General features: G+C 42.0%; 1 protein-coding gene across 3 annotated transcripts in view; it reads left to right on the top strand.

Moving 5' to 3' along the window:
- Nubpl (NUBP iron-sulfur cluster assembly factor, mitochondrial) overlaps positions 1-21,473 on the top strand; it is a 208,702-nt gene that overhangs the window by 152,944 nt on the left and 34,285 nt on the right. For 2 of the 3 annotated variants that reach the window (XM_060387483.1, XM_060387484.1), the window contains exon 7: positions 7,016-7,109. The exons of the other annotated variant lie outside the window; for it this stretch is intronic. In XM_060387483.1, coding sequence (XP_060243466.1) covers positions 7,016-7,109 — 94 coding nt within the window. The remainder of the gene's footprint in view (positions 1-7,015; positions 7,110-21,473) is intronic. 3 annotated transcript variants of the gene reach the window in all.

Here is a 21,473-nt window from a genome sequence, read left to right on the forward strand (position 1 = left end):
AGTTCAGCCAACTTATCCAATAGAATGTGATCATTGCGTAAGTAAATTTCTTAAGTGTGCTAAGTAGATGGACCAATTTTTGTCATATGTAATGTACCTGCTTTTTTATTTTGTACAGTGTTCCTTTTATTACTTTACTGTTTTGAGAGAAAAATATATTTTGTTCACGTTTTCTGAATGCAGTTCTCCACAAGTATTTCTTTACTTTACATAGTAGGTCATCGTCACCATCTTTTTCTTTTTGAAATAATTGAAAATATCTTAATGATCCCTGGATCTGTATTACTATCTTTCACAGATGTAAGAACTAAAGTCTAGAGATATCAATTGTCTGCCCTCTGGTTACACAGCTAATTTATCACAAAACTGTTACAATGTAGACATGCTGTTTGCCCAAACTAAAGCTCTTTCTGGTAAATAGCTGCCTGGATTCAGTTCTTACGTGCTAGTTTCATATGCTTAGTTTTTATCTAGACTTGTTTTCAGTGTGCTGTTTGTTTTTTTTTTAAATTAAATTAATGAATCAGAATTTAAAATCCACAGACCTCAATATAATAGATTGTACTTAAAATATAACTTCATATGCAACTAGAATCCTTGCAATTGGCTTTTTATTTGATGATTGTAATCTTTGCATTTAAACACGAAATCTACTGACCTAGTTTCAAAAATATGTTCAAAAGCTACAGAATCATTTGAGAAAACCATTCAAGCACTTTCCTCTGTTCCTGTAGATTGTTTGTGGTGAGTTAAGTGGTTCCCCACATAATCTTCCTTTCTCAGTATTTGGTAGAATGACACTGATTTCAAACAGGACCTGTTTGATGGCAGATTATCGGAAGCCGAATTGTTCTTTATTAGCACAAAGCTTGGAAATTTGTACCTAAGATTTCCATGGTTACTAGGACCTTTACTTTCTAATATAAAAGATTCTCAAGGATCATGTGAGGAATGCATACTGTCTGAATGAAAAGAGACAGGAAGACGGGAGGAAGGGAGGGAAGAATGGAGGGAGAGAGAGAATGAATATCATTATAATGAACCTGAAAGGAAAATGTGGATATAATTCTTACCTGTTTTATATGAATAATTGACTTGCTGTGGATGTAAGCGTGCTCTGTCTTATATTCCTATATGTCACAAATCCCAGGTCGCTCACTGAGCAACAGCATGACCTTGACAAATGTTACTAACTCTCAACCCTTAAGCATTCTTATATAAAACAGGTCGTAGTGCCCATTTTTTATCGCGTGTTCACCGCATCCAGTACTGACCACATATAGGCTCCCCGTAGCTGCCCATTTCAACCCGCTTCGCCCCCACCCCACCCCACCCCTGTCACCTGCTGATCCACTTTCTGCTTTCTTCTCTTCACCAGCCTGGTTCCGCTTGAGGAGTCCTGATTCCCAAAGTAAGATGTAAGCAGTTGGCAGGAGCTAGGACCACGAGCCGTCTTGGCTGGGCATCTCTTTGGGTTGCTCTTCTTGTAGTATAGTGGGTCTTTGGGGACAGTGAGCTTCAGGCTCCCTGATGCCTCTGAGAACCTGCATGTGAACAGTGGCTGTAGATCTTAATGGGATCTGGAAAACAGCTCTTAATGGCAGCGATAATTTTGTGCTTTGTCCTAACTAACCTTCAAAAATATTCCAAAAGATTTTCTGTAAGGTATATAATAGTTTTGTAATTTTCAGTGTTTATATCTAAATATCTCTTACAAACTGCTTCATATTAGATTGGTAAAATGAATTGCAACTCCTACTGAGAAAACATCCTCAAACCTTAGGTTTTCAAATGTCTACAAAGGATTAAAATTTATTTTGATAATTTAGAATTTTACTTTTATAACTTTTCATGCTATATATTTTGATCATATTCCTCCCCCAACTCCTCCAAGATCCTCCCCCTCCCTACTCGCCTAGCTTCTATTAATTATCTCTCTTAAACACAAAACAATAAATAACAACACAAAAAAGCACACACACAAACAAAAAACCCAAAACAGAAAATCTAGAGTCTATTTTGTGCTGGTCAGCTACTCCTGAAATAAAGCCAGTCTGGAGTGTGACTGTGTCACTCCCTGAAAGAAAACCGAAAGCATAAGTTTTGCAGGAAAATGGATGGAAGTAGCAACAATTATCCCGAGAGAAGGTAGCTCAGACCCAGAAAGATAAACATTATATATTTTCTCTCACATGCAGGCGTTAGTTTTTAAGCTGTGGATATTTGCATTTCATTTAGAATATCTGCCCAGAGAAGTTCCAAAGAAGGAGGACTAGAATTTAGAGTTATATAGGGATAAAGAGGAAACTAAACAGGAAGATTAAATCAGGATGGGAATGGGATGGCAGGTACAGGAGCAAATATAGGAAGGGCTTACTAACACTAAATGTAATTGCTTAAAGATGAAAGTATCTTGATTTTTAAAGTAGTTTTGTAATGCTTCTGGTCCCACACTTCATTAAGATGGTCTTTTTTGGTTCTGAATATCTGTTCATATAAGCAGTTGACTTAAATTGTGCCTTCAGAGAACTTAGATATTCCCATATATCCCTGAGAACCATTGCTTTTATGGGGATGCTATTATTTTTATATTTGAGATTTTCTTGTTTTATTCATACTATGGGCTTACATGAGTTTCTGTGGGATGTGCTGCTTTAAATATTCTTTCAGTAAGTGGGCTCAGCATGAGCAGAAAGGACCAGTGAATCAGGTTTTAGATAACAAGTTCCCTGAGAATTGATGCTGTCTCCAGGTTGTCAGAGCCAACTTGCTCTAGAACTCTGCTACAGAGCTACTGATAAGATGGGAGGTGACAAGAATAAAGCTTTCTCCCCTTCTTAGGGTGTTATCTGCTCCTGCTCTGTTGGTTTGTAGTAACTTTGGAGAGACTGACCCAAGTAACCCCTCCCCATTTCCTATAAAGGGAAGATGGTCGAAATGCGTCAGAGAATTTAATTATTGGGGAAAATAACATCTGTGAAGAAAACATTCTGTAATAACTTGAACAATGCATTCTTTTTTTATATACAGATATTGGTAAACTATTACCCATAGAACTCGTCATATATTTATTTCAAAAAGAAATATGACATGAACTTAGTGGCTTGCTCTTTGTTCTCCCCCTTATCCCCAGGGAGGAGCAGTCCTGCTAGGCCACAGAGGAAGACATTGCATCCAGTCCTGATGAGACCTGATAAGAGCAATGCATTCTTACAATTGTGTGCATGTAATAAAAGGCTATAAGGATCAGTTTGTTATATTGTTAAAATGAACAACAACAATAAAGTCTGATGAGAATAGCAGCCACTTAGACATCACTCCACAAGATGCTGGGAACGTAAACATGCATACAGTTCTGCTTTGACTTCTTAGCTGGTTCAAGAAGTTTGCCGCTATCAGCCTCCAGCAGAGCACTCTCTGTCACAAGAACTCAACAGGCCATCGATAAAGGCCATGATGCCAGCACATGCAAGCTGCTAATCAAAGGCTGTGGTTATTAGAGTCTGCCTATAGTCCAGTCCAGTCCAGTTCCAGTCAGCCAGCCCTTACATAGAAAGTCAGTATGCGTCACGTAGGTCCCGAGCCAACTCTTTTTCCAGATAGTTGGAATTCAATTTGAGAGTCATTTAAAAGGAACTGTCATAACAGTGACATATTTTTAGTTCCTTGGGATCTTAGCTCTCTGAACTAAGAAATTGGAAGTAACATGATCAATATGCTTAAATGGCAGGGAACAGCAATGATCAGTTGTTGGCACTGGGCATCTGGAATTCTCTGAAATGAAGAGACTTGCCTGTCTGCCAGTGCTGGCAGTCTCAGATGAGGATAGAAAAAGAAAGTGTCCTTTCTCTTCCTGGGGAGCGTTTCATAGATGGCAGCTAAGTGTAGCCTTACGGTAACTGCTTTCTAAACCTTTGAAAATCTATCTATAGTCATCACTTTCTTAAAATATGTCATTATACCACTATCAAATACATATGAAGTCACAAGGGACCATAAAAGGCAAATCACTATATAGTGTCAGCTACTGATGCATGTTTTGAAGAAAACTGGTGTCAGGGAAGGCCAGAGATGGAAGGCTATGCGGGTGGGTTCTATATGGACGGCTATACTGCTTTCCAGACGCCCTTCAGTCGCTAGAAACTTTGGAGCTAGGAACTCTTTTTTTTTTTTCCCCTAAGACTTCCAGCTGGAGGCTCGCCTTCAGAAGTCTGTGTCAGCAGGTTTCTCCTCCCACTCAAGGTCCTGACCACTTCTTGAGGATGGCCTTCCTCCAGCCCCCTGCTCCCTCCTCTTTGACTATTCTTTACCACATGACTGGGGATGAAAGAGTCAGTGAAATTCATTGACAAATGTTTTGCTATCTAACTTGTAACACTTGCCATCTGTAATTCAGAGACTGGAGAGGTTTTTAAGGCACGTCTTCCTATCTGACCCAAGTTTTCAAAATAGGGAGCAAATAGTTTTGTACAATGAGGGATGCTTCTAATTTTTTCCTATCAGATAGTAGAGGGAGGGGAACACCAGCCCATATACACAAACTTGAAGTAGAGCAGAGGCTGAGGGACTACCCAGCCAGTGCCTGGATCAACCAAACACCTATGGGAGACCGCCAGCCCCTGACACCGTGAAGGATACTCTGCTAAACTTGAAGACAAGAGTGGTCCTCCGAGAGGCTCTACCCAGCAGCGCCTCAAAACTCAGACTCACAGCTGAACATTGGGCAGTATGTAGGGAGTCTTGTGGGAAAGTGGGAGGAAAGAGAAAAGGACCTGGAGGTGACAGGAACTCCACAAGAAGAGCATCAGAGCCAACAAACCAGGACCCAGAGGGGCTTGCTGAGACTGAAGCATCAACCAAGGACCATGCAGGAACTGGACCTAGGCCCCCTACAAAGATGTAGCAGATGGGCAATTTAGGCTTCATGTGGGTCCTCTAGTAAGGGAAGTGGGGATTGCATGGAACAAGGATTCACTAGCCAGTTTTTTGATCACTTCTCCCTGGTGGGACTGTCTTGTCAGGCCACTGGGGAAGAGGACATGATGCAACTTGATGAGCTGGGCTGGATGAGGAAGGGAGCTCCCCTTTTCTGAGGAATAGGTGATGTGGGAGGGAGGGAGGGAAGGTGCAACTGATAGGGGAGGGGGAGGTATGAAGCTACAACCAGGATGTAAAGCGAATAAAATAAATAAATAATAAAAATAATTAATTTTAAAAATACTGCTTCCTGACTTGCTTATCTCTGTTTCTCTCACTAAAATGTTAGTTCCATGATAACTGAGACTTTGTTCTAGTCCTTGCTTTACTCCAATCACAGGGAAAAATGCTGACTATCTAATAGATTCTATACTGTGTGTTGTATGAATAAACATGTAAAATGCTACAGTCATACTATGCTTTCTATGAGACAGAATATAGAATTATTTACACAGTTCCTTATGGCTTAAACAATCTCAAAGCTCTGCATTCATTCTTTGAAGAACAGCAAGCAGCTCCTGTGCCATCATTTCTTGCTAAGGTGTTTAAGTCAGTTTACAGCCTCACAAAAGTTGCGTCTTAAGACCGCAGTAGGGGGCTGGAGAGATGGCTCAGAGGTTAAGAGCATTGGGTGCTCTTCCAGAGGGCCTGAGTTCCCAGCATGGTGGCTCACAACCATCTATTAACGAAATCTGGTGCCCTCTTCTGGCCTGCAGGCATATGTGCAGGCAGAACACTATCCGTAATAAAGAAAGGAATCTTTAAATAAAAAGACAGCAGTAGGATGACTGTCTCCGCTCACTTCAGTTTCTGAAAGTCAGTAGGCTCCTCCCTTTTCACAGTTTACCACCTTCTTCATTTAGAACTGGAAATAATATAGCTATTTCATTACCTGCTAATACCTATATGTTCTAAAAGCATTTAATTATCAGTTATTAACTCAGTGCCAATATATAACAGCACTTAAATATTCACTGGATAAGGACAAAAGTGATTTGGTGACATGCGTGGTGGGCACACTGTCTAATCTAGTGGTCTTGGGTAGGCTTACCCTAGGAAGTTAATTTTAACCCAAGGAGCAATCAGTGAAGGAGACCAGGCAGCTTTGGGGAGTGGTAGAAGCAAGCACTAGCTCAGCTGCAGTGTGTGTGTGTGTGTGTGTTGCTAGGGATGAACTGGATCGGCACTGATGAAATGGCCCGGAGGCTTTAACGAGAACACTTGGTTGTGGCCTGATTTCTTGACAGTATAAGGAAGATGTGTTTGAGAGTTTTTGTTTTTGTTTTTGTTTGTTTGTTTGTTTTTCCAGACAGAGTGAGTAACTAGCTGGGAGAAATGAGGAAAGAGAAACATTAATTATGAGGTCAGCTTTCTAGTGTAGGCAACTAAGAGGATCCTAGGGCCTTTCACAGAGACTAGAGAAGCCAAGGAAAGAGCCAGCCCAGGAGAACAGAGCACAGGACATTTCTCCATCTAAATTGAAGCTGAGAATGACAGACTTGGCTACATGACGAATTCTTTAAAAATGTCTACAAAGAAAGGATCAACTGTTAATGGTATTGGGAGATTAGTCAGATTAAAATTAAATAAGTTTTCCTGTTTGTACTTTTTGTTTTCATTATTAGTATGCTTATTTTTATGAAAGAAAAGTAACAAAGATTATTGCATAGGAAATGCTATACTAAAACAAGCTAGGGGACAAAACGCTAAAAACCTTCTTAGATAAAAGGTAAACTATATCCAGGATAAATAAATGATTTATCTTGACTAGAAGACCATGGTAGAAGAGCTCACTCATGAGCATGTGTCGGGCCCTGTCACCTGGAAATTTAAGCTTATCATGCACAGCAGGTCCAATGGGCAGGGTCTGCCATGTCCTCGTCTGAATGTCCCTAACCCACGGCACAGCGCACATACCTAGAGGGGATTCAAGGGATAGCTGTTGTTTTCCACATGTAATTTACATATTGGGTTTGTTTACATCCACGGTTCCTGAGGCTGCTGTGCCGGGTGCTACTTCTGTCGGTCTTGGTTTTAGGTGGATTGGGGTCAGCTGGACTATTTGGTTGTTGACATGCCGCCAGGAACAGGAGACGTGCAGTTATCGGTCTCACAGAATATTCCCATCTCAGGTAAGTCCTAAAAGTTTGATTTGCTTTTCTCTTTGCTGTATTGCTGTTACTATACATAAAGTAAACTATATTGTAGACAAACTTTCTGTCTTAAATTTACAAATTGACTATTAGAGATCAGAATTATGTATTGCACTTTTGATGATAAATGTGTATATTTATAAAAACAAGGTACTTTTAAAGGCATATAAATCTGTATTCTGGACTATTATCACGTTTAAGTATATGTAGGTAGATCATGGCTATTTGGCTATGCTGGCTATTCAACTCTTAGCAGCAAAGTGCTAACAAACAGAAAATATTAGTTAGTGAAACTGAGGAGGAGTAAATGGTAGGAAAATTGGCATTTTGGCAAATATAGTTACGGATTAAAAAAAAAACTTCTTATTGGTTCTTTGTGAATTTAACACAATGCACTTCAGTCCCACGTATCTCCCTTTCCCCTGGCACCTGCCCTCCACCCTGGCAACCTCTCCGGCAGCACACGGCAAAACGTCTCGCTGTGGAAGCTGCAGCGTACCCCACGGTACACCCTTCTGTTCGGACTTCCGGGCTTGCAAATGTGCATTGTGGTGAATCCTGGGTCTGGCAGAGGCCGCTGGTTTCTGCTACACTGTCAACACTGGGTCCTCACCGCGACTCCTCCTGGATTTCCTGTTGTTGCCCCGCGTCATGGAGAGCCCGTGGCTTTGGATCTTAGGATCGGCCCCTTCACACACTCCAGCAGTTCATCGACTGGTTAGATTTGGGGTGGGCCAACTCAAAGCCCTGAGTGTGGGCCTGAGAGGTGTCTGAGCCTGTCAACTCTCACCAGGGCCCGCTCTCCCGCCCTGGGCAGGCTAACCTAGGCAACGCCTCTGCCATACTGTGCGCATCTGTGTCTACACGGAACATCGACCCAGCTCTCTCCTCTCCGCCGCCCCCCGCCGCACGCGTGACACACGGCTACACCTTCAGTGCCTCTAAGGGCAGGAGGAAGTGTTTATAGTCTGCTGTTTCCTTAGTTTTAAAGTCAAGAGAATAAATGTAATGGCTTATTTGTAAAGTGTACACGATTCTAATATATCAGTAGCTTATCTTTCTTTGATATGGAATTTAAAAATTGGTAGTTACTCTTAATTCATTTTAAATTCATTAATTATTTTAATTAATTCATTTTAATTCTCTGAAAGAGTTGGAAATGTGTGCCTATGCACACACACATTGGGCTTCTAGGAAAATAATGGAAACTTAGAATATCTTTGCAAGTAATTTTTTACTGGTTATTTCAGCTTTGCCATTGACATTTAATTATTAAAAGGCTTAAATCTAACGTTTTTCTGGCAAGCTATAGGTGTTCGTTGTTACTAGCGGGAGAGACTCATTAATACGGGTATTAACTGTTTAATGTGTCTGTTACCTTAATGAAGTGTTCTGGCAAGATGGGCTGTAAAGGATGAAACTGGCATAAAATGACAAATAAAAATAATTTATCATTTAGACGATTGCTCTACTATTTAGTGTGCCTTTTTCTTTTTAAAGTACAAGAGTTAACTGAGTTCCTCAAGGCCCCACATTTACAATGCATCATACCTGAGGTTCACATCAGCTTTGATTGAGTTTAAAGCTTTTGGTTGGAACCTCTGGGTCAGGGGTTCCTTGTAACATCTGAGCCATGCTTTGCTGAGTTCAGCCTTAGCGCATCCAACCCACTTTAAGCTGAAGTTAATGTTAAGTTAAATTACATTTGCCAGTGACTGTGTCAGACCTGTGCCCCTATGACGTGACTCTCTAGCCGGGGGCTTACTCTGAGGAGTAATGTTTTGAATCCCAGGAGACTACTCTGCACCTTGACTCACCCATCCCAAGAAAAGTCTGAAGGCCATTGAGAAGCAGCTCCTTAATTTTCAGCAGGATTCCAGGAGCCTCACTGAAAGACCCCTCTGTCTTTGTGCTGGCCTGTAGACCCAGTCTTGATCACTGTGACCCCAGCCCTCTGTGGAGTCACAACAGTTAGTGTTTATGTGCCATGGCATGGCAGTATTGACAGTGCTGGTGAAAAGACCTCTTTTTCTCTAGTGATCATGCCCTGATTTTATAATTCAAAACAGTGGAGGAGCAGGTATAACTGGCTCTCTGCATGTGCAAGATTTTGGGTTCAGTCCTCAAAAGCAGGGACTAGTGGTATCAAACAACAAAAATGCCCTGCCAAAAAAAATGATGTCCAGGAGAGTTTGGGGTATGTGTGACTATTTCTCTTTGTGTTTGTTAAAATGTTTGCTCAAGGCTTCATTCTTGAAGCTTACTCTTATTTAGGCCAATGCCCTTTCTTTGCAAGTGTATCTAAGAAGACACCGGAAGTGGGCTGGTTCCAAGGCTCCTGGGGTGGTCTCAGGCATGGCGTATCAGGACTGTCATCAGTTTGTATACTGGAGCAGCCAGAGTCCTGTTTGCCCTTCAGAAGTATCTGTTCTCTAATTATAAAACTAGTTTCCTTTCCCTTCGTGTGACTGACATTAGCGCTCTTTTGCCATAGTCTGTTCTACTTTTCTTATGTGCTGTATTCCTCTAGGTCACAAACGCCCTTTTAGACCCGTGTCTCTGACTAGACTTCCTGTTAAATTTCTTCACATAAAGTGAGATCCCTACTCCAAAACGCTGTGTACCCTCTGCTCACACCCTTATAGCCCCTCACTTTCTTCCCTTTGCTGAGTCTGGGTGTACACATATTTGGTTCTCATTCAAAATGTATTTCCATTGTAGCCAGTTGTATGCCAAGGCCTGCATGACCTTTAGAAAACGCCCTCCCTTCTAATGCCCACATCCTGCCTTACCCCCCCCCCCCCCACTGGACTCATTTATTCCTCTTTGAAATTCACACATTATTTTATTTGGAGCACTCCTCAGCATTCAGACTCCCTTCACTTGTGGCGTGCACCATTTGAAGCGCTGCCCTCTCCACTTCGGTCTCCCCAGCCTCTGCTCACCCACGTGTGCATTTCCAGCACAACCAAGCGCACTGCCTTCCTGCAGGGACTCGGGGCCAAGCACCCATGAATGGCAGTTTCCTCACTGTATGTCTTATCTTTCCAGTTAGGCTATAAGCTGCTTCAATGCCAGAATGTTTTCCTGTTCATTCAAATGTCTCTGCGAATGCTTGGGCAGTAGCATATGCAGTTAATATTGACAATGCTAGGCTGACCAGGCATCACTGTCTGAGTGAAAAGACGATGGTCCTCTGAACACTTCACCACTCATTCTTGTATCTCTCCTGCTGCTTTCACACAGTGCTTTTTCTATGTATAAGTCAAACAAAGCATTTAAAGCCAAAGAGAAAAATAATTTAATTTTAGGTATTTATTTTGATGTGGATGACATCCTTGTGGACAGTTGATACTGTTTAATATCCCCTTTCTGGTTGTGCTGGGATGGGGAGCAGCTTGTCCTTTGGTTACATGCAGGCTCTGTGTTAATGAGAATCTGGCTGTAAGAATCACTAGCACTGTTCCATTGTAAATATCTAAGTATCCAGCAGTACCTTTTTAGAAGGTGTGTAAATGCTTTACAAGAGCTATTTGCTGAGGGGATGTGGTTTGATGAACTGTTTCCCACAGAGACTCAGGCTACAGGTGTGGTTCCAGCCAGTGGCTTTGGTGAGAGATGGCTGGAACATAGGGGGCTAGTTTCCTCAGTGGCTTACACAACCCACCCCGCCCTCATCCTCTTTTCTGCTTCCATCAGTTTTCTTCTCTCTGTGCCCCAGTGGGGCAGAACTATCCAGGCCGAGTGACCGTGGACAGAAGCCTTTGATAATGAACTGAAATAAGTCCTTTAAGTTGTTTTTCTCCACAGTTCTGTCACAGTGACGAACTATTGTGAGCTAAAGTCTATATCAGGGTCACGTCTGCTCCAAGCCATGTTGGGGACAAAATAAATGTTTTGCATTTGGAAAGAGGCATTATTTTAGAAATTCTTAGCAGACCTGTTCAGGCAAAAAGATCTTCTTTCTAACTGCTAATTAGCAACTCTTTGTATGCAGCATTTTGTTCTGTGGGTAGATGACTGGCTCAGTATAAGAAATTTCAAAGAAAATAATTATTCTCTTATTTGTGTTAAACTGTTGTACATTAACAGTGAGGAATGTGTTGACAGCATATCAGGGAAGAATCATGTTAATCTGAGCTTACATGGACCACTAAATTGTTACATTCTGTGAGTGCAGACCAGAAACTCCTACATGTAAATTGCAGGAAAGATAATGGTTAGGGGATGAGATCATGACTGTAGAGTCGCTCTTGTCTTACTGAAAATGCCAACAGGTGGCATTAATGTTGGCTTCATTGTATTTCTTACCTTGTTATTGATGATGCATCTTACTAGGTTTTGTCTAGTGCTTTATTTTGTAAATTATTTGTTGCTATGTCTTGGATTGGGTAGGTTCCAGAGCTGAATTCTGCTTTGTTCTCCAGATGTGCATGGAGGCTCTCCTAGGAGTTATTGATTACGTAATTATTTTCCATAATAGAAGAGAACTAGTATTTTTGAGAGGCATTGTAATTTTCTTAAAAAGATTTTGAAAACATGGACACTGTTCTAGTTTTCAAATAGATTTTTCTTTCACTCTTGGCATCAACTGAGGTCTTTGAGTGATTGCCTGAGGCTTTATTTTAACCCTTAGAACTAACTAAATAGTGTATGCTTTGCCTCAAGTATGTGAAACGTGTTTTCTCTTTCTAAGGACTAGAGAGTCTTAGTGACTTACGGTGCTGTATTAGCAGATGACACAGCTTAATGTAATGAAGAATCTCGGTCCAGGGATGTGGGCAGCAGCATTAGTGACACTAAAAGATGATGAAGCGCCCAGGGACTAATGGCAGGAGTTCTTCCTGCTCCTCCACCTGAGAAGTGGAGAGAATGGTGTTAGTATTCTGTAGAGTCTTGGAACCTGTGAAGGAGGTGCTTGGTGGGGGCTGTAGCCACTCCCAGATCCACTGCAAGGCAAGAGAGAAGCTGTGAGGTCATACCACGGAGTCTCTTCCCACAGTCTCCTCTCCTGCTGGGACCAGAGAGCAGGGAAGCTCAGGGAGACAGCCCACAAAGGTCAGTTCCTCAGGGCACTGGCCATGACAGTGATGGGTGGAGAGGGGCTCGGGCAGACACTGATGGGAGGAGGAGTTGGCAGGGCAAGTGGACAGCTTTTGTTTTTCGTGGCCATCATCTCATTGCGTATTAGTGGCAGAGACAAATGAAATGCTAAGCAACCCAGGGAACTGATGGTCTTCAACAGCTGGGAGGGGCACCAAGAGTAAGTGCAGGCAAGTTTGTGAAAAGCCCATGCTCAGAGGCAAAATTGTGATTGCCGTCAACCTCATGAGCAGAATGTTTATATTGTAGGTCAATACTGAATCAAGCTTATTTTGTCTGATGCAAAATAACAGACATAAATGTTGATTTTGATGGGGTAGAGCTAGGGGAAACCACTTAGTGTGGTGGTGAAGGTATAGTCAGTTGAAATTAATCTTCGCCTTATTAAGTAAAGATTGATAGAGAAATAAAATGCTGGGAAGTTATTCACATGCTAGAAGGGACAAAGGCTAAAAGGCCGAGAGAGAGCCACTGGCATTCTTCGTCACAGAGGAGGCCCAGCAGCCCTGCTGTGAGCCCTGTTTCTGTTATCCGCTGGGCCAGAAGGAGAGGCTGTGTGGTGGGTGGTCAGCTGCTTAGGACTGGGCCTTCGGGCTCCCAAGAAGCTGCGCAGCTCTGTGGCTGCGTTAGGATAATGGCTGACATCCTTTTCCCGTCTAGGACCCTCTATGTCTGGGCCCTGTAGATAAAAGAAGCCACCAGTAGCCTTTTTGTGTTTCATTCATTGAAATGAGCTGGGGTAGGAAATGTAAATTAAGCCACTTTAATATTTCAGTCACTGGTTAGAGTGAAAGGCAGGTGCTGCTTGTACGGGTGTATCCTGAGCTGGGATGACTGAACTACCAACTCATAAATATTCCTGAGGCAAGCGAGGCATGCTCACCCTCTTCTCTCCTCTGTCAGCAGTTTTGGTTTGATCAGTTTTCTCTGCTATGGTAACACGTTGCTGATTTGAACAGTCATTTATAAAATGAAAATCTGGGATTGGAAGATCTGGAAATTATTGCTGCTGTGTTAAGTAAGTGAATGACCATTATTTGAAATAGTTCCTTGATTTTTGTAGTATTTACTCTTTAAAGCAAAAATAACAGTGATTTCACTAATATAAATCACATGAAATCTTTTTGTTAAAAAACACAGTTCTTTTAAAATAGTTTTAAATTGGCACGAGTAAGCCTTTAAATATAATCTAATACTGATCTTGGAAAATTACCGTTAGGTGAGAGAAATGTTCTTTTTTATTTTAGTGCTTTGCTTTCTCTATAATTATATAATTTGTACTGACATATAACTGTAAAGCCAGCAATATGTAGAAGACTTAAGTCATAGATTTTTAGTTGTCAGAGGCATTAAATCTTCATTTTAAAGATTGATTTATATTTTTATTCGTGTGTGTGTGTGTAATCACGGGTATCCACAAGGGCCAGGAGAAGATGTTGGATACCCTGAGCTGGAGTAGCCAGTAGCTCTGAGCTGCCTGGCATGGAGGAACAGCATGTGCTGATAACTGCTGAGCCATTCCTCCAGCCCTAAATCATGACTTATGTTGTAGTTTTAGACTTCCTTTGGGTATGCTGATCTTCCATACAACCTTTGGTTGGCATTTCATCAGGGGTTGTCATGTTTGTGAGTTTTCTTGTTGCTGTGACAGATACAACTTAAGGGGAGAAGGAAGGGGTGTATTTGGGCTCGCAGTCAAGGAAGGCATTCTGATGGCAGTGGGAGCTGCTTCTAGCACATCAGCCACAGCGAGAAATGAGTGCTGCCCCTCAGTTCAATTTTGCCTTTTTCTCTTTTTTATTCAGTCTTGGATTCCCACTACAGATCTAGTTCCAAGACAGCTAAAGCTGCACAGAGAAACCCTGTCTCGAAAAACAAACAAGCAAGCACAAAACAACAAAGCAAAATAAAAAGATCCATCCAGAAACATGTCTCCAGTTGATTCCAAATCTAGTCAGCCTAACAGTAAAGACTGGCTCTCACAGATACTTAGCAAGAACTGTGTGGTATAAACAGTTATTGTTTTAGTCACTGAATCATGAAAATTATTTTCAGAATAAATTTCTTTTGTAGTTGGACAAAACTGTAAGCAACTGTTGAAGGCTAGAAACTATTTCAAGATTTTATCTTTTAGGACATTTCTGATGTTTCATTGTTTATTTATTGCTGGTCGTTGAGCCCAGGCTTTGCATACAAGGTCACATTCTAGCATCAAGCTTTATCCCTAGTCAGAATTTCAGTCCTAGTTTAGTTTAGACTCAAGTTTCTAAAATTAAATGTGTCACCAATGCTAACTAGCTGCTGTGTTTTCTATGTAAACGTAAGAAGAAATCACGTCACTTAGCGCCATTTTATTTATCGTTGAGCATACATGGCAAGTAGACGTTGGAGTGCATCAGGAACCAATTGGATGAAACAGCCCAAGAATGAATGTACATTTCTGTAGAGTTCCACAAAGGAGCCCATATTTTGAAGCATGTGTAGATGGTGCTAACGTAGTCAGCTTTCAGAATCACTTGTGTGAACCAAACGTCAGGTGTTTAAATTCCTCAAGTTCCTTCCAGTTGCTCATCTCAGCTGGGCTTGTTTCAGACACCTTTACAACAGGCTGCTCTGTTATACTGTTTATGAATTCTTGAGACTTTCCTTCATGGCTTACTTGATGGCTTAGTGGTTAGTAGTGTATGGTCAGGCCCACATTAAAATCCACATGTAAGCCTATAAAATGTTGACAGAACATAAGCTCCACAACCTGAATAGCTTTGCGTCTGATTGTAGACGGTGCAGGCTTGCTGAGCATCTGGAAGGTGTTCCGGACGTCTTGAGCATTATGTTGTTAGGAAGCAAAGCTTTCTCTGAAAAGTCCCTGGCCTCATTCCTCTGCTTCTTGAAGCATGCTTGGTTAGTAAAAGTTAGTGCAATCGAGAGCAGTACTTCTCTTATCTGGAGTTTCTTTTTTAAGAAAGAATAAGAATTGATGTGACAGCTGGGAAATGGCTCAGTGCAGAGAGCTTGCTTAGCACATACAAGGCCCTGACTTCCAAGTCACAGCTAGGAAATGAGCAAACACAAAACTATGAGCCAAGAATGTTGGCACATGGTGTGATCCATTTGTCAGGAGGCCGAGGCAAGGGGATCACGAGTTCAAGGCCACTTTTTCAAAGACACCTTTAAAAAGAAAGGACGTGGATAAGGGAATCTGTTCTGTTCTGAAACAAACTTTGGTAGTTTCAGGAAGAGCATGGGCAGGTTGGGCCACAAGTGCCTGTAACAGAATTTGAGATTCAAAATATTAAATCTTAGCCTTCAGTGTAGACAGATGGTCACAGCCAAGTGAGAACTTTCTGTGTGGTAGAGATAAGTGTTCAACAGTTAGGCTTCCCAAGGTGTTGAGCAATCAGCATGAACAAGAAGGAAGGATTTTATCTTAACTCCACTAGAAGAAGGGAGGGGGAAGAAGAAGGAAGAGAAGGAGTTTGAAAGAAACAGACAAAGATCAAGTGCCCACAGCTGAGTGACCTGTTTCCATCCTATACCCTAGAATCTGTGAAGCTTCCTTCCTCTGTTCCCACAGTTCCTTAGGAGTGCAGCCTAGGTGATGTCAGTAGCCCCACTGTATCTCAAGTGCATTAAATTTGTATCCAGATTCCACTGGTGGAAAAGGAAGTGACTGTCCTTTTCTGCTGGTTACTTTGAAACAGCAGGGTTTTCCTCCATTAGTGCCTTGACAGTTCTTTTTCATAACAGTTAACAAGATTCTTTCCCTCCCTCCCTCCCTCCCTCCCTCCCTCCCTCCCTCCCTCCCTCCCTCCCTCCCTCCCTCCCTCCCTCCCTCCCTCCCTCCCTCCCCTTCTTCCTTATTTGCTTTTTGAGCCTCACTAAGCATCTCTGGCTGACCTAGCACTCACTGGGTAGAACAGGCTCAGGTAGACCTGTGGGGGGTTTCCTGTCTCTGCCCCTCTACAGGGATTATGGGCATGTGCCACCAAGGCTAGGAAAATATGGCAATAAAACATCTGTGCTTTGTGACTCTAGTCAATTATTAACTGATTGAAGAAAGCATCAAAACACCAACAGTGACTCATCCAAGAAGTAGCTATGTTTTGAAGCAGTCTGTGAACACAATTGAGGTGGATTTGGGTGTAGATCACATTTTCCTTAACCTGATAGCTAATGTTCGTGAGTGTTCTCTGATATTACAGTAAATGCCGTTTTTAATTCTGGAAGCTGAGGCGTGATGGAAGGTGCTGACAGCACTCACCCCAGTCCACTGTTAATAACAGTTACATACTTGGCTTCATGGTCTGTCTTCCTTTCAGGTGTGGTGCTGGAGCTCAGACTGAGGCCCTCGTGGGTGCCAAGCACAAGCTGCATCCCTGTGAATGCTGGCTCTGGCACTGTGAGCACGTGTCTAGGGAGGTCAGGTGGGGTCAGCTGCAGTAAGCACGACTGCTGTGAGCATGTGCTCACGTCCTTCTGAGCCTCCCTTGGCTTTATGTTAGGGTGCTCAGAAGTTGTAAGGTAAAACGCTGTCCTGCAGACGTGCTTCCCAGAAGGCTTTGTACCTGTTTATTCTGCTCCCGTGCTGAGGCTCTCAGCCACACAGGGCGTTAGATATGATCTGTGCCCCACAGGCTGTGCTGTATAGGCGAGTAGGTCCACCCAACTGTAACTATGATCAGCCAACCTGGAGTAATTAGTTTGAAATGCTTGACTGCTCTGAACTCTGTCCTAAAGTCAGATGTTCAGTTATGGGCTCTCCTCTAAATAGTCACTAACAATTAAGACAGTAAACTAAGTAAAATATTTTGTGAGCTATTCACATATTTGTCAGAATCTACCAGACACTTAACTTCTTGTAGTAAATCTCAGCAGATCTAAAAGTTATAAAAGGCTCAAGTTGCAAAGTATATTTAAAGAACATTATATAACTGTTTGGGTTTAAACATTTTACCCTAGGAAGTAAATACAAAATTCTTGATGAGATCCTTGAGAGAATCTTTTAACACCCCCAAATAATCACACCGTTGCAAATTAAACACTCGTTTTACTACTGCTGACATTTCCTGTGGTCAGCAGAGGGAGCACAAGTTTTCTATGGGGTCCTCTTATCAGAGAACTGAAGTGACATCACTCCTAATGGTGTACAGGAGTCCTTTCTAGGCTAGTTCTTATTGCTTCATGTGTTATGAGCTATAAAAAAAATAAATAAATATTGCCAAGTAGAAAGTCTAGAACTTTAAAGATAGTATGTATCATCAAGCTTAAGAATCATATTTTATTTTATTTTTTAAAAACAATTTTAATTAATTACAGTTTATTCACTTTGTATCCCAGCTATAGCTCCTCTCCCTTGTGCCCTTCCACTCCTACCCTCCCTCTCTCTTCTCCTCCCAAACCCCTCCCCAAGTCTACTGATAGGAGAGGCCCTCCTCTCCTTCCATCTGACCCTAGCCTATCAGGTCTCATCAGGACTGGCTGCATTGTCTTCCTCTGTGGCCTGGTAAGGCTGCTCCCCCATCAGAGGATGGTGATCAAAGAGTAGGCCAGTGAGTTCTTATCAGAGACAGCCTCTGTACCCATTACTAGGGAATCCACTTGGAGACTGACCAACCATATCTGAGCAGGGCTTCTAGGTTATCTCCATTCATGGTCCTTGGTTGAAGTATCAGTCTCAGAAAAGACCGCTGGGCCCAGATTTTTTTGGATCTGTTGCTCTCCTTATGGAGCTCCAGTTCCCTCCAGATCTTTCTATCTTCTCCTTCTTTCCTAAGATTTCCTGCACTCTGCTCAAAGTTTGGCTGTGAGTCTCAGCATCTGCTTTGATACCCTGCTAGGTAGAGTCTTTCAGAGGCTCTCTGTGGTAGGCTCCTGTCCTGTCCCTGTTTTCACCCTCTTCCAATGTCTATCCTGTTTGCCTTTTTGAATGAAGATTGAGCATCTTACCCAGGGTTCTCCTCCTTGCTTAACTTCTTCAGGTGTACAGATTTTAGTATGTTTATCCTATATTATATGTCTAATATCCACTTATAAGTGAGTATATATCATGTGTGTCTTTCTGCTTCTGGGATACCGCACTCAGGATGATCTTTTCTAGTTCCCACCATTTGCCTGCAAATTTCATGATTTCCTTGTTTTTAATTGCTGAGTAGTATTCCATTTGTGTAAAAGTAGCACAATTTCTGTATCCAGAACTGAGGGACATCTGGGTTGTTTCCAGGTTCTGGCTATTACAAATAAAGCTGCTACAAACATGGTTGAGCAAATGTCCTTGTTGTGTACTTGAGCAACTTTTGGATATATGCCTAGGAGTAGTATCGCTGGATCTTGAGGTAACACTATTCCTAGTTGTCTGAGAAAGCGCCAGATTGATTTCCAAAGTGGTTGTACAAGCTTACATTCCCACCAACAATGGAGGAGGGCTCCTCTTTCTCCACAGCATATATTGTCACTTGAGTGTTTGATCTTAGCCATCCTGATGGGTGTAAGGTGAAGTCTTAGGGTTATTTTGATTTGCATTTCCCAGATGACTAAGGATGTTGAGCATTTCTTTAAGTGTTTCTCTGCCATTCGATTTTCCTCTATAGAGAATTCTCTGTTTAGCTCTGTATCCTATTTTTTAATTGGAGTACTTGATTTGTTGTTTTTTAACTTCTTTAGTTCTTCATATATTCTAGATATCAGCCCTCTGTCAGATATAGGGTTGGTGAAGATCTTTTCCCAGGCTTTAGGCTGTCGTTTTGTTCTGACAACAGTGTCCTTTGCTTTACAGAAGCTTTTCAGTTTCATGAGGTCCCATTTATTGATTGTTGCTCTTAGAGCCTGTGCTGTTGGTGTTCTGTTCAGGAAGTTGTCTCTTGTGCCAATGAGTTCAAGGCTCTTCCCCACTTTTTCTTCTAAGCGGTTTAGTGTGTCTGGTTTTATGTTGAGGTCTTTGATCCACTTGGACTTTAATTTTGTACAGGGTGATAATTATGGATCTATTTGCATTTTTCTGCATGTAGACTTCCAGTTAGACCAGCACCATTTGCTGAAGATGCTATCTTTTTTCTATTGTATGGTTTTGTCTTCTTTGTAAAAAATGAGGTGTCCATAAATGTGTGAGTTTATTTCTGGGTCTTCTATTCAATTCCATTGATCCACCATTCTGTCTCTATGCCAGTACCATGCATTTTTTATTACTGTTGCTCTGTAGTAAGCTTGAGATCAGGGATGGAGATATCTCCAGACGATCTGTTGTTATACAGGATCTTTTCAGCAATTCTGTTTTTTTGTTTGTTTTTCCATATGAAATTGAGACTTGTTATTTCAAGGTCTGTAAAGAATTGTGTTGGCAATTTGATGAGATCATATTTTAAGCTGTTGAGATACTTCACCAGAAATGATTGGCATACGTCCTTTAAATTTTTTCACAGCAGACCGTTCTGGCTTTTAGGCTCTTTCTCTCCTCTTTGTGATTTTTCCTTGAGCCTTAGGTGGAAGGGGTTGTCTTGTAGATGTGTCTGTTGAGGTTGGGCACCCCACAGTCACTTATTCTCTGTATATTGAACAGTTGTGGGTATCTGTAATAGTCTCAATTTATTGCTTGTGGCTATAAGGATAAGTATTTAGATTACAGCTGTAATTATATTATTTTAGAAAGAAAAAAGCAGTAGTGGATTCTTTTCTTGGGTCTATGACCTCTCTAGCCACGAGTTGACTGGGTTTTCAGTGCTAGGTATGATTTCCTTCCTAGTCAGTGGCCTTTAAATGCAGTTAGACAGTTGTTGGTTCCCCCTCAGATACAGGAGCTGCTATTGCACTATTGATCTTCCCAATGCAGTCGTTGTTGTGCTTCATAGGTGTCACAGACCTAGGACTATTGACTGCTTTTCTGCCCTGTCAATTTTTATAGTACCCCTGAATATTATGATAGCTAGCTCTCACGGCGGAGGCTTCCAGGTCAATTCCAGTTTAATTCCTCCAAGTTCTGTTTATGAAAGATGGATTCTTCAGCAGTACTTCAAGTTCTGGGAGGCAACCAAGGGGAACACCAGTATCCTATATTGTTTAGGATGTCTCGTGAAGTCCCCTGATCAAAAAAGAGAGAAGTTCCATGCTTGGCACCAGGGTTTTTGTCAGATGGTCTTTGGCTCTTGGGAAAAACATTGTCACCCCTTATAGCATAACTTCATTTAAATTACTTCTACATGTATATACATTGTCCTAGTTAGGGTTACTGATGAGACATCAGGACGAAAAACAAATCAGGGAGGAAAGGGTTTCTTTGGCTTAGACTTCCACATCACTACTCATCACTGCAGGAAGTCAGGACAGGAACTCAAATAGGGCAGGTTCTGGGGGCAGGAGCTGGTGCAGAGGCCATGGGAAGGGGCTGCTGCTTAATGGCTTGTTCTTGCTGGTCATCCTATGCTACTGACATCTCCAAAAATGCACATGTGCTTAAATGTATTTTTAAATTAACATTAAAATTAAAAAATCATGTTTCCCTATGGTTTTTTCAGCCATCCTTGGTATTCTTTTATTTCTCTTTCTCTTGCTTAGCATTTCCCTCTCTTCACATCCTCCAGATCAAGTCTCCCTTCCATTTTCCCAGTTCCCCCTTCAAGTCTTTAGATATGAGCATGTGACCTGGAGTAATCCCAGAAAGCAGGCTAGTAGGACCTTTCAAGGTCCTATCACCGCACGGAGAACTAGGAACAAGTCTATCCTTTGAAGGACAAACATGCCGATGATAAAACAGACAAACCTGAATTGTGCAGTGAGATATAAACAGGAGACAAGGATAGTTAAACAAGAATGCATTTATGTCCTGTATGTAGAGTTCAGAGCACTTTTTAGAGCTAATGCAATAGAGGAACCTCTCCCCCCACCCCCCTGCATAGTGGGTTATGATGAGGGAGATGCTTGGGAGGAAATAGTCAACAAAGTTCTTTGTTCCTGTACATCGAGAGCAGTCTGGTTTGGGGAGGCGGTGCTTACTTCCACTTAATAAGGTAGCTGGGGCAGTGAGGCTGCAAAGTGGCATGGCTTAGAAATAGTCAGGAGCCGGTGCAGCCACGGGAGATCATGCAGTCACGGGATCGTAGGAGGCGTTGGAAACGGTCAACCCAGATTCCAGTTTTACAGGCAGGGAAACTGAAACCCAGGGTGTTCCTGAGTTTCTTGCCCGAGATTAGTCACAGCTAGATGGGGCCAGAGCTAGAATTAATTCCTTCCACATGACTGGATATGAAAATA

The sequence above is a fragment of the Meriones unguiculatus genome, chromosome 7 (assembly GCF_030254825.1).
Source record: "Meriones unguiculatus strain TT.TT164.6M chromosome 7, Bangor_MerUng_6.1, whole genome shotgun sequence".
In the NCBI taxonomy this organism is placed as follows: domain Eukaryota; kingdom Metazoa; phylum Chordata; class Mammalia; order Rodentia; family Muridae; genus Meriones; species Meriones unguiculatus.